The following is a 16,139-nucleotide window of genomic DNA, read 5'->3' on the forward strand; positions in this document are numbered from 1 at the left end:
ACTGGGGAAAAGCTCCTGTCTGAAATCCTAGAAAGGCACTGCCAATCGGAATGAGCAGCAGTGTGTTCAGAAAAGCACTGGAGTTCCTCATGCAGAAGCAGTTTTGATGTTGACTAACGTTGTAGAGTAATGCTGCCTTTGGGACAGAACAGATCACATGCCCAGTGCTGAGAGTCTAAGCAATGGAGAGTCATGGGCTGTGCATGCCTATGTGAACCAAGGATTTGGTTGTTTTCCACAATGAACTTTCTTTTGCAGAAAGATACATTGACAGGGGGTTCCACAGAACTTGCACCATGAACTGTGATGATATGAAGATCTGGTTAATCAAGTTTAAGTGACCGAGATCCTAACAATTTGGGTGGTAATAGAAAATCATGCCACATGGAGACAACCTAGTAGTGAGAATCTCACTTAAAAGCAAAGTCAAGGATTAGATGGACCAGGTCATATAGCTTCTCTTAAATGGAAATTCCTGGTATTTCTGTATTATTGTTATGTGTGGAGTAAAAACCCAGAGCCTCTAATGAAATTTCCTATTAAAGCCATTATTGTTTTAAACTAGCAACATTCAGGGGCGCCGACTTATAAAAAATATTGGGGGGGCGGGGGCCCATACCGACTTATAAAAAATATGGGGGAGGCCCAAGACCTCCAAACCGCTGCTGCTGGGAGAACAAAAGGGGCGAGCCCCGGGCTGCCCCGACCTTAAGTGAACCTGTGAAGGCCTGCCCTTTGCGGCAGCCGATTGGCTGCCGCCGTGGGCGGTGAATATTAATGAGCTAGGGGGAATCCCCGCTTCTCGCGGGGCTGACGCCAGCCCCGCGAGATTGTTGATGGGTCGAGAGCCCGCAACCCCACCCCCTCTCTAGATCGGGAGTGGCTTTGTTTTAACTCATTACTGAATGTATTTTAAAAGGTAACTATCGTCAAACAAGGAAAATAAAAAATACCAACATAATTTTGTGATTTTACAAAGCATAATATAACTAATAATTTTCTTAAATTATTGGGGGGGCAGAGCCCCCCAAACGAATTTTTGAGGGGGCTCGGGCCCCCTCAGGCCCCATGGAGTCGGCGCCTATGGCAACATTTCAGAATCTTAAGAAGTTCTAAGCACAGTTATTCAGAACCTGCTCTGCTAAAATGAAAGGGGCATCCATTCAACTGTAATTGTTCGCTGCCATATTCAGTTGGGTGCAATCCATATCCCACTGAACGCAATGTTAAAAAGCAGGGTGTACTCATTATAAATTAGTGCAAATGGGTGGCTTTTGACAAATTCATAGCAAATTTTTATTGCAAGATCTGCATCAATTAGTCCTTAAAAGCTTTTTAGTCTCATGCAAAGACAATTTTTAAAAATTGCATAGCAGCCTACATTGTTTTACATGCTGCATCAGTGTCTAATTCATCACTAAATTAAGATGAGTAAGTCTTGGCAAAGGTTATAAACATACCGATGAGCCTGGTGGAGGTGCAAGACCTAGGAATGAATAAATAATATTTTCTTCTTTTGCACAGAAAAATGAGTCAAAATCCTAAAAATGGAATAGAAACACACAAACATAAAAAATTAATAAGAAACATAAGATTCTGCAAACCTATTTAAAACACTGAAAAAAGGAAGTAAAATTAGTGCTATACAGTACATAAGGCCACAGTCCTTCTGTAAATGCTAAGTATTGCTGCTTTGACAGTCAGCTAAGCATTAGAGAAAGATACTCTGCTAATGCTCAAAAAGGTTATTTCTATGACTGAGTTATGGAATTCAAATGAGGCCACAGTTCAAATTAAACCATTTTCTTAGCATGGATAAAAACAATGAAAGACACAGTCTTTTTAATGACTGCTGTTTTTTCCCCTTCCAAGCAGACTCACCTGGCTGGAAGTGAACCATTTTGAAATTAATGGGTATTACTTTTGAGTAGACATGCAAGCAATGTACATGCATGTGTGAACCATGATAAAAAGCTACAACTGTTTGTCAAAATGAAATATCACAAACACCGCTCCACCCCTTTCCCTCTTCTCTAACGCTTCTCCCCCCCGCCCCTTAAGTCCTGGGTATTTCCCCAGGCAACTTGGTTACTTGGAAAGTTACTTGGAAAGTTGGGTGCTCCCTGATCTGCCTCAACATGCCTTGTTAACAGCGTGATGCAAGTCGGTAACGTGAAAGACTATCGCAAATCACCCTGATTTGCCTTGTTATTTGGGATATGCATCGAGGCAGTGCACACTCCTGTTGAATGCCACTTGCTGGGAAATGACGATGGAAAAGGGCTACTGTCCTCCTATGTGGCTTGGTGGCTTCAAAAGATGCATCAGGTTGGTCACTGTGGGAAATGCAATGCTGAACTAAAAAGGCCTTTAGTCTGACTCAGCAAGGTTCTTCCTATGAGGAAAGGGATCTGTTTAATTCTAAAGCTCACATTGCACATTGTGAACTTTTGTCCAGGAGAATGCTTTCATATTTTCCTAGCCACATACTTAAAAGCAAAACAAAAATGTTCTTCAAACATCCTTACATGTTCAGTTTTGGTATTAGCCAAGCAGCTGTAGGAGGAGAAGGACTGTGAGTAACATCATGGGAGAGATGTTTCCTGCTACCTCACCTCCTGCTTTTGGATGCCTTATAAGAAGCTGCTTCAGGAGAGAGACTGTGAGTAACCTTATGGGATAAGCTGCTGTCTGAATGATGATGGCATGGGGCAATGATTCTTTGAGGAAGCCAAGGCCCAGACATTTGAGCAGACTCACTTGTTGTGGGCATAGCAGCAGTGGTTAGAACATCTAGAACCAAGGTGAAATTTTCCCCATTCCCTGGTTACATTTATGCATTTGTAATCCTGATACAGGATACAGCGCAGGATACAGCGCAGGTGGCGCTGTGGGTTAAAGCCTCAGCGCCTAGGACTTGCCAATCGAAGGTCGGCGGTTCGAATCCCTGCGGCGGGGTGCGCTCCCGCTGCTCGGTCCCAGCGCCTGCCAACCTAGCAGTTCGAAAGCACCCCCGGGTGCAAGTAGATAAATAGGGACCGCTTACCAGCGGGAAGGTAAACGGCGTTCCGTGTGCGGCTCTGGCTCGCCAGAGCAGCGATGTCACGCTGGCCACGTGACCCGGAAGTGTCTCCGGACAGCGCTGGCCCCCGGCCTCTTGAGTGAGATGGGCGCACAACCCCAGAGTCTGTCAAGACTGGCCCATACGGGCAGGGGTACCTTTACCTTTACCTTTAATCCTGATAGGTTGTTGTTTTTAACTTGCTGTAGCATTTGTTACATGTTGCTGCTTTTATTGTTTATTACAAAATTATTCTTGCAGTTGTTCGTATTGTTTACATATTGTTGTTCTGGTAAGCCGCTTTGAGCAAAATTTCTGTTTGTTTTTGGAAAGGTGGCATGCAAATGAAGTGATGAGGATGACTTGCCATGTAACCACCTGTTTTCAGTTTAAGATTAAGAAAGAAGGGGACCATTCTATTCATCCAGAGCAGCAGGACAGAGATACTGCTTGTCTTTAGGTAGGTAGGTAGGTAGGTAGGGAGGTAGATAAAGGCCATTTTATTTTTAATTTTTAAAAATTGTTTAGAGGCTGAGCTCTCCCTCTGCTGGACTCTTCAAGAATTGAAGCAACCGTTTAGCAATAGGGAACATGTGGACTTCCAGATGTTGTTGGACTACAACTCTCATCAGCTCCAGCCAATAGTCAGAGACGATGGGAACTGTAGTCCATCAACATACGGAGAGCTGCACTTTGCTCGCCCTTACAGTGGTGCCCCGCAAGACGAATGCCTCGCAAGACGGAAAACTCGCTAGACGAAAGAGTTTTCCGTTTTGGAGGTGCTTCGCAAAATGAATTTCCTTTGGGCTTGCTTCGTAAGACGAAAATGTCTTGCGAGTTCCTGCGTTTTTTTCCCCCTCCCTCCCATTTTCTAAGCCGCTAAGCCGCTTATCCGCTAAGCCGATAAGCCGCTAATAGCGCTAATCCGTCAATGGGCTTGCTTCGCAAGACAAAAAAACTGCTAGACGAAGAGACTCGCAGAACGGATTTTTTTGTCTTGCGAGGCACCACTGTATATTACTTTTTTTAAAAAAAGCTTATGTTGCAAATAGCAAAAAAGGTCCCCTCTCCACCCGCAATAGTTCCTTGCAAGTTCATAATCCATTTTTGTCCATTTTGGCCCTCTTCTTTAGCACACATCTCCACCACTTCTTTTTAAGAGCAGCCAGCCTGAAAGAAGCCATTGCCCACCGTAAAGAGATCCTCTCTGTGCCTTTTGGCTACCTTCTCCCCATCGTAAGGGGACGGGGTGCCATTATGTTGGTGCTGCATTGGAGCTAGTGCAAATATTGTACTAAGAATATAAAGTGGTCTTTCTAATCATCTGGAAAGGCCCTCAGACGCGTACCTTGGTATGTCAACTGCTTGGTGCCTAAAATAGCCTTGTGCAGAGTCAGAGATATTGTATATTACTAATTTAGAGTCTATGCAGACGTTCGATAGCAGCTGCTCTTTGGCAACATATATTCTACTATGTAGTTCTCTATGGAACTCTTCTTCCACAGGAATGCGGAAAAGTGAATGTTTCAAAGTGGTTATTTTTTCAGTGGCTCATATTAGTTTTTAAAATATGTTCATTCCTTGATGGTTGTTTTTTCTAAGGCCAAATTTCTGAGAAGATGCCTGTGTGGAAGAACCCTTAAGCAGGTGGCTAAACAACACATCTTGTGGAAGTGAATTCCATGAATTTTTTCCAGGGCAAGGCAGGGTGAGATGGCCACTACAGGTGGCCAATGAGGAGGGGTAGGGAGAGGTCAAAGATTTGAGCACCACACAGTTTGCTTTGCACCTCCTAACTGAGCCTGCTCACTTTGCAGTAGAGCAAAGGTGGGAAACCTTTGGCCCTCCAGATGTTGCTGAACTACTACTCCCATCAACCCCACTGAGCATAGCCAATGGCGGCACATGCTGTACATGTTGAAGTAGGATTGTGTGGTTGGTTTCTGTGCATGGAATAGGGACCAGGTTTTATACTGATTTTTGCCTCGGGTTGAAAAATGTCTTTGGCCAGCTCTGATATCCTTATAGCTCTGTGTGTGAAAGAGCTAAAGTATGTTGTACATGTTATAAAACACAGTAAAACTGTACTTTCAGATTCAGGACCTGGACTATTCCTGAAAGGATCAGTTGCACCCCACTCCCTTTGACATTTATCATAGCTCTGACCCTAATTCTAAGAACTCAATCATACATCAGAACATCTCTTACATTTATGATTACATTTTTTATACTTGGCTTCTAAATCAGCTGTTTGTATCCCATCCATTTGAATACTTGTTTTTGCTACAGGATGTGCACAAAGAGGAGATTAGTCGAGAAAGCTGTTGCTATTTTGAAATGTTCTCCTACCCAATGTGAAGCTCCCTCAGAGGCAAGCCACACAAACAGCTACTATGGAGGCAGCTTTAAACTGTCATTTCTGGTTGCTACAACCATGGTGCAAGACATTTCTGAAGGAGTGGATGCATAAAATAATCAGATCCATGTGTTGAACTACTGCACATATTTATTTATTTCCTCTGAAAGTTTGAGGGATACAAATTGGAGTAATGCCAAACAAGGGGGGGAGCATCAGCATTGTTTTTACTTTCCTATAGCCTGGAAGTATTTGATGGAAGGTAAAAATACTTATGGACTCCATCAGCTGTCATGGCCTATGCTCTTACTTACAAAATGAATTTATTTATGGAAACTCTAAAATTTAGTTGGTTTATTTTAGGCTGGCACACAGGTACTGCTTCCAAACCCTTATGCATGGATTTGCTATTGAGATCTGATGGCACATTCCCTACTGCAATCCATCCTAACTTCAGTATGAATTCATCCCTCTACTCCCCTGGAATTAGATGAAAAGGAGTGTGTTTAGCATATCAATGCCACCCTTCCTCACCCCCCCACAACAACCTCTCTCAGCACAGGGATCATAATGATGGTAAAAGGACCGAGAACATTAGGCGTGCTCCCATTCTGTGTGTGCATAGAAGGTTCATTCTCTTAGTGTTTAATAGCCAGAAAATGCAGAAACCAGTTCTTTCCAGTGTTTCTCCCGGAACAGTTCCTTTGCACAGCAATAATAAGTGGGGTGAATGGCAGGGGTGAGGGAACAACTTGGAGCAGCTATCTATTTTTAACACACACACCCTTTGGAAGCAATGTGGGGGCAGGGGAGATCTGCCCCTCTCAGGGGAATGGGACATCTTTGGATCCAATGGATCCTTAACTAGCACCAACCCAATCTGATCCCACCTTATTTCAGGACCCTGAACTTAGAGCCAAGGGTAGTTTTCTGTCCACCAAGCTCTTCCGGGACACAGCAAGGACCTCTGTGATGCCTATGCTATAACTTAAACCCGAACCCAGAACCATCTTGTGCAAGCAGTTCACAAAAGTGGGCATAACATTAACGCAAACAGAGGACCAAGAAAATGTTTTGCAAACTTCATGAAGCAAATCTGTACATTTTCTTTAAATCCCTAAACGTATTACACCTTTACACTTCTTACCCCACAATACTGTTCCTCATTGAATATTTGTGGAGGGAGGGGGATTCCATTTTGTGGCTTCTTTTCACCCGGAACATTCTCTCTCATCCATTTCCGGTTGTCTTCATCACAGGCTATGTCCAGTTCCTTAAAGTCAATCTTGTTGGCCTCTAAAAAGCCCACCACCTCTTGCTGTTTCTTCTTAATCTGGTTAGAAAAGAGAGAGAAAATTAATTTGATATTTCATAACTAAACTTAGTGGATATATCCAATATATTAACCCAGTGCCTCTTTTTCCTAAAAAAAAATGTTTAGGGGTACTTTCATTTTGACTCAAGAAAATCACTGGGAAAGGAAATGAAGTCGCTATTGAAAGTGCTAACAACGAAACTGACCAATCACTGTGCTAGATTCCAACTCCTACTTCACACATTAAATACTCGCTTCCGTCTGAGACTCAGGAAACACCGTGAAAGGAAATGAGGCCGCCATCAGGGGTAGCAACAGAACTGACGATTCACTGTGCTAGAGAAGAAACTAAACAATTTTTAAAATGTAGTTTCTTCTCCCGTTAGATTCACAAAATGTTTAGGGGTATGCATACGCCCCTGCATACTGTATTAACCTGTATTACAGGGTCACCAACTTTGGAGAACCAATGGGCACATTTTGAGGAAGTGCTGTGATGGCAGTCACAAAATGGCTGGTGTTGGAGCGTAGAATTAACATAAAATGGCACCCACATATAAAAGACCAGAAAAAATAACTACAAAATGGTGCAGACATGACCTTGCATCAGTTCCCCTATCAATGCCAGGTGGAAAGGCACCCACACCAGCCACCATCATGCTCACTCACAGATAAGCTCTTTGCACCCCTCTGCTGTTCAGAATGGAAGTTACGGTTCATCTCTGAACTTTTTAAATATTTTTAAAACTGTAATATTTTTGTTTTTGTTTTAGCTACTGTAAATACCAAATTTGCTTTCAAAAATCCCTATAGTTTAAGCGTGTTCACCTGAAGCATGTTCCCATTCTTCTGCACTGTGGGCAGAATCCAGCACCTTCCCAGTGCTAAAGGCCAAGCAAGATGCTCCCTGTGCATATTTCTTAGCATGTACTTGTGCTGTTGAGGTCCCATCAGGCATAAGGAATGTACTGTTAAAAAGCAGGTGCATCTGTGCATCTGTGCGGCCAGGCTCCTAATTACAGCAATATGAACATGTCTTGAAAAAGGATTGTAATGATGGCAGATTCCTCAGCCAAATTCAGGGCAGGCAGCCACTGCGCAAATTCTGCTAATAACCCTAGACGCCAACTAAGTACATGCAATTTATTCTGAAACAGCACCAATCTCCTTGCCAACTTTATAGCAACTTAATTCCATGCTCAAATGTCATTTTGAATGAGGTCACAAAGATAATTTTTGCTTGTGACTCCATCATGCAATTTAAAATCCAATCTCCCCTCAGCAACACGTGTGAATGACAAAACTGATGAGGTCACGTAAGTAGCGTAACAGATTACATGGCTACATCCAAACATTTAATCCCCACCCGCCCGCCCGCCCCCGTCTTTCAGGGAATCTTGTCCATCACTACAAACGTCTGGTAAACTTCAAAGAAGCCCCAGCATCCTTCAGAATACAGTTTGAAAGCCACTGTTCTTTCAGAAGGAATAGCACCTCCCCCTCAAGAGCAGAGTGACCTAAATGTATGGAAGGTGGTCAGGATATGCAGCTGATCCTAAAGTTCCAGGTGAATGAGGAGCCATGAGGGGAGAAAAAAGACCATTGATACACGCAGAGACCATTGGTACACTCACAAAAAGAGAACACAGATTTGCCTAAAATTTATGTATGTATAAATGATAATTCAGAAATAATTACTAATCTAAATAGAAACACAATAAATGTCACCATAGCGGGCAAAGCTGTGACCAGGTAATTTGTGTATATGCCCCGTCTGCCTGGTCAGGTGCTAATTGTTAATCTTCAGAATCTCTGCTCTCCCTTCTTACGGTTCTTTATGTTTAAACTAGGTATGGACTGGACAGCCCTTCAAATAGAGGACTCCTTACAATAGAAAACTATTTACTGTAAAGTAGGACACACATCTACCCTAGGTGTCTGCGTTGCTATTCTTAAGGGAGGCAGGGCCATAGGGTCTTGGAATTGAGATTTTTGCAGCAGCAGGGAGGGAATTTAACATTGGCCTGCAAAGCTGGTGTGTTTCTTTGCTTTGGTACAGTGGAAAAAACCAATGTATGTTTGACTATGGGCTGACACAGAATTACCTGTGTTTACGGTTTCTGTTGTAGCTTCGCACGGGATAATTTATCGGTTTTCTTTTATTGAATTATGAGTTCAAACCTTAGACGTGACCAAACTCATTGTTTTGTTTATCCCTTGGAAACCAGTGGTCTACTAAAATTAAAACAAAAACTCAGCACACTGCTATTTCATCAAACTCCTGCTGTATAATAAAGTCAGAGTTTCAGTACATTAGATTCTATAGAACCAGAGTTGTAAGGTAATCAAGACAATCGACTGTCATCTAGTTCAATCCTTTCCCAACCACATAGATCACAAGTTGCCAACATGGCACCCATAGACAACGGTGTGCTTGCCAGTACCCTCTGTACTTTGGAGGGTATCCCCTCAAAAACCACAATGCACAACAGATTGTTTGCTCTTCCTGCTCATTTCCTGTTTACACTGGATCAACCTCTCCATTGAATACATCCCCCTAAACATGCCCATGTTTCACTGGATGCCAGGACAGGAAGTACATGACTGATATAGGTGCTTATTCCCCCACTGATGAGGCAGCTGGTGAGGAGAGCATGCCCACACTATTCTGTGCTCCTATCTCCATTTCTTCTCTTTCATATGTGGCATCCATTATGCCATGAAATGATGTCACAGCAGGCATTTTTTGTCACACATCACCCAAACATTTTGTGTTATGTGCCACACCTATCACCACAACCATTTAATGTTATGCAACAACCCCCACAGCATCCATCTTGTGAGTGGTGCCCACAGCACTTCCTCAAAATCCCAAATGTGCCCCCTGGTCCTGGAGGACTGGCAACCCCTGGCATAGATTAAACTACAGAAATCAAACCATATTGTGCTCCAAGGCAGAAAGGGGGTTCTTTGCGGAAAGATGCTTGCAGAGCACATGGTGTTTTTGCTCCTCTCTTAAGAGTTGTGAAACAACACCGTTCTTTTTTTAAAAAAAATAAAAAATAAAGATTTATTATGTGCTGAGAGTGACAGTGTTTAGGGACATGATGGGGGGGGAGGGTTTCTTTTGAAAGAATTTGGTGCTTCAAACCTTAAAGTACTTTTAAAAGGTTATTTGTAGTTACTTGTTATTGTTTTATATTGTGCCATCTATTTGTATGGCAATTTCCAGAGTAACATAAAAACAAGCAGTTCCTGTGTCAAGTAGCTTACAGTCTAAGTTTCAAACAGTGGAGGATCACAAAGGAGGAAGAGAAAATGCAAGGAATGTTAACAAGCAACACAAAAAGAGGTAGATGTGACTGAATGCAGATTTAGACTTCATTTTGATGGAGAGTGAGGACTAAGCCTTAAGCTAAACACTTTATTGAATCATAGAGCTGGAAGGAACCCAATGGTCATCTAGTCCAACTCCCTGCAATGTAGGAATGAGGTTATGGTGAAGTTGTGATATTATTCGCCCCCTCATGTGCGCAATTGTTATTTTCCAGCCTCTCAGGACATGACAACAGAAATTATGGAAAACTAACCAACCCTACTAACTTCATTCCTGGAGACACTCCACTGTGATACTAATTATTCCCTTACAGAGGCAGAAGCAAATAAGAAGGGTCTTTTGTTATACTATCCACAAATTGGCATAAATCTTTGTGGCTGTTCTTTTCATGTTCCAGTGCATTTCTGAAAATAAGAAGGTTCCATCGTTCTCCTTGTGTTTTGAGCAGAAATTAGCCGGCAGGAATTTTATATCACTAACTTTCTCGTTCAAGGAAGTTCTGAATGGCTAGATTCTACTAGTCACTAGAATAATTTAAAAAGTCATTAAAATAGCTGCTTCCAAAAAGCTAAAAGGCAAACCTCAGTTCTGGTATCTGAAGAAGAAATTTGACTTTGGAATAGAAGCAGGTGCTCTGCAAGAAATGCAATCCATCCACACATGTACTGTATATTTTAACTCTATCCCTTCCTTGTTTAGACTTCTAGCCATTTTCTTACATTCTAAGCCATTGTTTATAATTCTCAGTTTGTATTTTTAACTCAACATTGTGCCTCACAAAACAGGGGTAGGAGTGTTTCATCCAAAGATTGAAACTTGAAGTTGCCTTTTATCACTGTAAAACATACTATTAGTAGGCTGACAAGCTTCTTTTTCAAGGGATTTTAAAGTTGTGTTAGAATGATTCTGAAGTGGTCTTGCTGAGAAGTAAGGAACATTGAATTTATACTTCATCCTTGGCCCATAAGAAAATAAAAAGAGAAACACCCATTTCCCAAACAGTGAACTGCATGAAATCAAGATTGTCAACAACATAATTCACCATCTATTTGAGTGGAAAGACTTGGATTTCTCAGTTCGCCCTTTAAGCGCAAATAAATTGTCTTAAATCCCAACTATAAAGTGGACTCAAGTAAAATGAAGAAGAAGAAGAAGAAAAAGCCATATGGTGCTTCTGTCACAACTCAGTATTCAATATCTAGAGTAACTCTCAGATGACAGTTAAACTTTGGAGCAGAATGTTATGCACTGGTTTTAAGTGCTGCTATGCAAAACACCATAGATAACAAGGCAACTTGTGTATAGCAAGTGGGACAGGATGATCCTAGTCTGCCATACTTGCCATAGATGCATGTACATTAGTATAGTACTGGAACAAGATTTGGGAACAAGATTTACAGCTCCATGCAGTAAATGAAATATCCTCAACATACTTGTTTAAAAGTAAATCATACTGATTGCAATGGAACTTCCTATAAAGTAAATGTGCATACAACAGGGATGATGAATTCAATTTCACTGACCTTTTGTGGATTCCACTACAAATATATTAGATAGGTATACAAATTGTTGATGCAAAATGCTAGTAGTTGTTCAGTGCATAGTTAGCATTGCTTGCATGTATGTGTGTTTAAGCTGCTTTTGAGGTTGTGGTCATACTGTTTAAAATGTTATCTGTATTGTAAAAAAGAGAGAGAGAGATGTGAAATGCAGGTGGTAGTGGGAGTCACATGAATTTGTATAAAGTGAAGAACCTTTAAAATGCAAACCACTCTGAGCCTTTGGGGGAAGTAATAGTATACATGAAGGGACACGGGTGGCACTGTGGTCTAAACCACAGAGCCTAGGGCAGGGGTCAGCAAACTTTTTCAGCAGGGGGCCAGTCCACTGTCCCTCAGACCTTGTTGGGGGCCGGACTATATTTTGAAAAAAAGAAAAGAATGAATTCCTATGCCCCACAAATAACCCAAAGATGCATTTTAAATAAAAGCACGCATTCTACTCATGTAAAAACACGTTGATTCCTGGACTGTCCACAGGCTGGATTTAGAAGGCGACTGGGCCGGATCCAGCCCCCAGGCCTTAGTTTGCCTATCCATGGCCTAGGGCTTGCCAATCGGAAGGTCGGCAGTTCGAATCCCCGCGACGGGGTGAGCTCCCGTTGTTCGGTCCCTGCTCCTGCCCACCTAGCAGTTCGAAAGCACCTCAAGTGCAAGTAGATAAATAGGTACCGCTCCGGCGGGAAGGTAAACAGCGTTTCCATGCGCTGCTGTGGTTCGCCAGAAGCTGCTTAGTCATAATGGCCACATGACCCGGAAGATGTCTGCAGACACACACCGGCTCCCTCAGCCTATAGAGCGAGCAACCACAGAGTCGTCCACGACTGGACCTAACGATCAGGCGTACCTTTACCTATACCTTATAAAAAGGTAAAGGGACCCCTGACCATTAGGTCCAGTCGCAGACGACTCTGGGGTTGCGGCGCTCATCTCGCTGAAAATAATGGAAGGATGGTTTATAACAGGACCCAGATGCCTATGATAAATAAACAGGAGTGTAACAGGAAGCATTTAGGGTGCAATCTTAACATCAATTACCTGGCAGGAATCCCCACTGAAGTCAATAGAACTTACCCCTGAGTAGACATGGTTAGGATGGTGGTGTTAGAAGAATACTATTCCTATTTAAAACAAAAGTGCTAGGGAAGCCAGTGAATTAAAAATGCCTTCTTAGACTCTTATACACACCCCAATTCACACTAGTAAGAATATGCTAAGCCAGTAAGAGGAGTCTGAGGTTCTTTGTCTCCATATCCAATCCTTTTCTGACTGTACTCATAACATGGATCATATATACTACTGGAGGTATTAAGTTCTGCCACATGACAATCCACTACAGTGGAACAACTAGGGTTGCAACCTGCTTAAAGAAATTTAATTAATGAATCCTATTTGTTTTAGTTGATCAATCTAGCAATTTCAGTTTTGTTTTTTTCAAAAGTACATTTCTAAACCAAGAAGCTTTATCCCACAATCCTGTGCATATCCATTCTGAGGAAAGTCCCACTGAATTCAATGAGTCTTAGTAAATATAGGACTGCAGCCTCATGCTTCGGATTACACTATAAGCACTGCATCCTAATTACAGGTGTGGGACAATGTTATATTTGCAGGTGGTGAGCAAATGGCATCATCCATTATACACAATCAAATGCAAATACGATTCTCTTTGAAGTATACTGGGCCAAATGGAAGCTCTGCTACCCAGGTGCTAAAGAGAGCAGCCTGCAGTTGCGGAGAAGACAAGCTTTTCCATTTAGTCCTTTTCAGTCCTTCTGCTCTGGAAACTTCTTGAGGTTGTGTTAGTGCAAGCCAGTTTGCAATGCAGCCTCGGAGCTATGTGCAAGCAGCAGTCAGTTTGTTTAGAAGTGTCACTGTGACTGATTGCTCAGCCAGGGCTGCAATTTGAGCTCATGTGGGAACTGGATATAAAAGGAAACAGTTCATGCCCAGGTCCCACCTTCCAAACTTCTCAGTGCATGCCGTTTGCTAGCTTCAGCCAGCATAGCTGTTCTGATCACTTAACAGTAGGCATGCTCAAAACTCACGGTAAGAAAGATTTAAAATGTTAAGATAGCAATGCTAAGATAGCACGTGCTTAATTTTTGTGCATATGAGCAGTACCCCTTATATAGCAATATTTCTCAAAAGAAAAAGTCTACACACCACAACCAAGACTGATGATTATTATTGTTTCAATAGCAAAAGTAGAATGCTTTAAAAAGAAAAAGAAAGATCTGCAAAACTTGCTAAAAGGAATATATTGTGCAAAGGTTGTTTTTTTCACTGATGTACAGGCAGGCACAAAGATGTGACATTACTCCACAGGGCAATCCTACTCAGAAGAATGTCCCCGTGAGTTCAAGTAGGCTTACTCCTGAGGAAGTAGAGTATTTCAGCCTCCGTGTTTCTCTGCATCTTGAACCAGTCGGGAAGATTGCGGTGCGCCTCCGTTTAAATAATAACGGACACGTGTCGGTCTGTTTCGGTGGACTCAAACCCGCTTCCTGAGATGCATTAAGCTGTTAACTTTAACTGCAGCTGCAGACCAATCCCATGGCCCTCCTGGAATTGCAAAAAACCCAGAAGACACCCAAGACGTGCCATTCGGTACGTATGTGCACCACGCCCCTTTCCTCGTCAACAAAGTCCTTCCCAAAGCTTCTGGAAGCTCTTACCCGTGGGAACGTACATCGCCCGGCTATACCTACCATGGTAGACCCCGAGGACGTCGCTACGAACACTTTGATCACCATTCCGACGACACCCAGAGGGAACCCGCAGCAAGGGGAAGCAGCAGCAGCAGCAGCGCGCCTTCCGTGTCAGCTCAGGCGCGAGAAGCGCAGCCCTCTTTGACCGAAGCAGAGCGAGAATCCCCGAAGAATCCCCGCGACTCCTGGGCTCCGCTGGTTCCCTGCCGTTCCCACCCCACCCCCCACCCCGCTCCGCATCAGCTCATTGGCTCCAAGGCATTTGGGGAGCAGACGGGCCAGGGCACGATTGGCTGGTAAAAGTATCCATTGCAGGAGGACTTGCACCTGCCCCCCGCGCTCGTCGCTTTAGATTGACCGGGGGACAGCCCTTAAAAGGCCAGGGACGGCGGTGCACCAATCCAGGCAGGGGAGGGCAAGGCGGGCAGGGAGGGGAGAGGAGAGAGACAGCTATGTGGGGCAGCTTTTTTCTCAATCGGCTTCTTCTGCGTCCAAGGGCCTGCATATACCCTCTTGTCAAAGCAAGGCACGTCAGGTTCTGTACAGGCAACCGGGAAAAACTTTCGGGTTTTTTCCTTTTCCCAAAAGGAGGGAAGTAGAAACTATGAAAGAGCTGCCGCGGAAACAAGAGTTCAGGTCCCAAGCTTGCTCATTTTTAAGGCGGGTTGCAAACCAGGATCCAAAAGTGAGAACAACACTAAAAGGAATGAGGTAGAAAGGCCATTGAAATGCGCTGGCTTCTCCTCCATGGCCATTGGTCCAGTGATTGGTTGTTTATCACACACAGTGGATTTTAGGACTGCTCCCATAAATGGTCAGGCAAAAAAAAAACAAAGAAAGAATTGGCATGCATTGAGATAAGGTGGATCCTGCACCCTGACCTGCAAAACTCTGGATGAAAAGCATCAGAATGTAAAACTAATGTGGACCCTGCTTCCTCCAAAATCTCAAGTTTTAGTACCTTGTATAACTCTTACTAAACATGCCCTTTTGAATGGTGTGTTCTCTAATGCTCCGTTCTCTCTCTCTGTGTGTATGAGAGTGATGGAAAATGTTTTATGGTTTTATTTTTACCAAAAAATTAGACATTTGACAGTTTCAATAGACTCTCGATGCTGCCAGCAACGTAATTACTTATTCCAAAACAAAGACCAGTGACATTTCTCCAAACCACGTATTTGAAAAAAAGAAACCTATCCAGATTTCCACTCATTTCAGACACCAGAGATGTCAAAGGCATAGCTGTCAACTTTCCCCATTTTTTAAGGGAAATTCCCTTATTCCGAATAGGATTCCGCGCAAGAAAAGGGAAAAGTTGACAACTATGGTCAAAGGGAAAGAAATGTAATCGTCAGCCACTCTCGCTGGGCCTGGCGGGGGGGGGGGGGCAGCAAAGAAACCTATCGGCAACTTGCTGCCGCCGCCGAGTCTGAACCAAACGGAACTGCAGCTCCCTCTTCTGCCCATCTCACCCCACCTGGGAAGGGAGGGCGACCCCACCTAATTACTGTTGTTATAAGGAGAGCAGAACTTTGGTTCCCTTGCCACGCCAGGGTCCAGCGGCGCATGAAGTCAAGAGAGAAACTTCCCCTGCTAAAAACACACAACGCATTGTATTGGGTGCCACTCTCTGGAGTCTGCCCCTTCATTCGACAGGATCCTTTGCCCTAGTTGGACAGATGCCACGTTGGCTACCCTACACCTGAAGAGTCCCTGAGAGATGCGTGATACTCATCACACTGCCCATTAGGAAAGTGCGCGCTTGTTTTTGGGTGAGATCGCCGAGGGAGTCGATCTCTC

General features: G+C 43.3%; 1 protein-coding gene across 4 annotated transcripts in view; it reads right to left on the reverse strand.

Annotated features, from left to right (window-relative positions):
- The window catches only part of SH3BGR (SH3 domain binding glutamate rich protein), a 29,445-nt gene extending 13,355 nt beyond the window's left edge, over positions 1–16,090 (reverse strand). The window contains exons 1-4 of one of the 4 annotated variants that reach the window (XM_083734826.1): positions 15,121–16,090; positions 14,340–15,082; positions 6,565–6,750; positions 1,461–1,541 (exon numbers count right to left, since the gene is read on the reverse strand). In XM_083734826.1, the coding sequence (XP_083590952.1) occupies positions 1,461–1,541; positions 6,565–6,750; positions 14,340–14,384 (312 nt within the window). In that variant the 5' untranslated portion in view covers positions 14,385–15,082; positions 15,121–16,090. Of the gene's footprint in view, positions 1–1,460; positions 1,542–6,564; positions 6,751–14,306; positions 15,083–15,120 lie in introns of those variants that run through there. The other 3 variants (XM_083734827.1, XM_083734825.1, XM_083734824.1) reach the window with 3 other exon arrangements.
- Between the last annotated feature and the right edge of the window lie 49 nt (positions 16,091–16,139).

Source organism: Podarcis gaigeae (genome assembly GCF_964106915.1).
Source record: "Podarcis gaigeae genome assembly, chromosome: 4".
Taxonomy (NCBI): Eukaryota; Metazoa; Chordata; class Lepidosauria; order Squamata; family Lacertidae; genus Podarcis; species Podarcis gaigeae.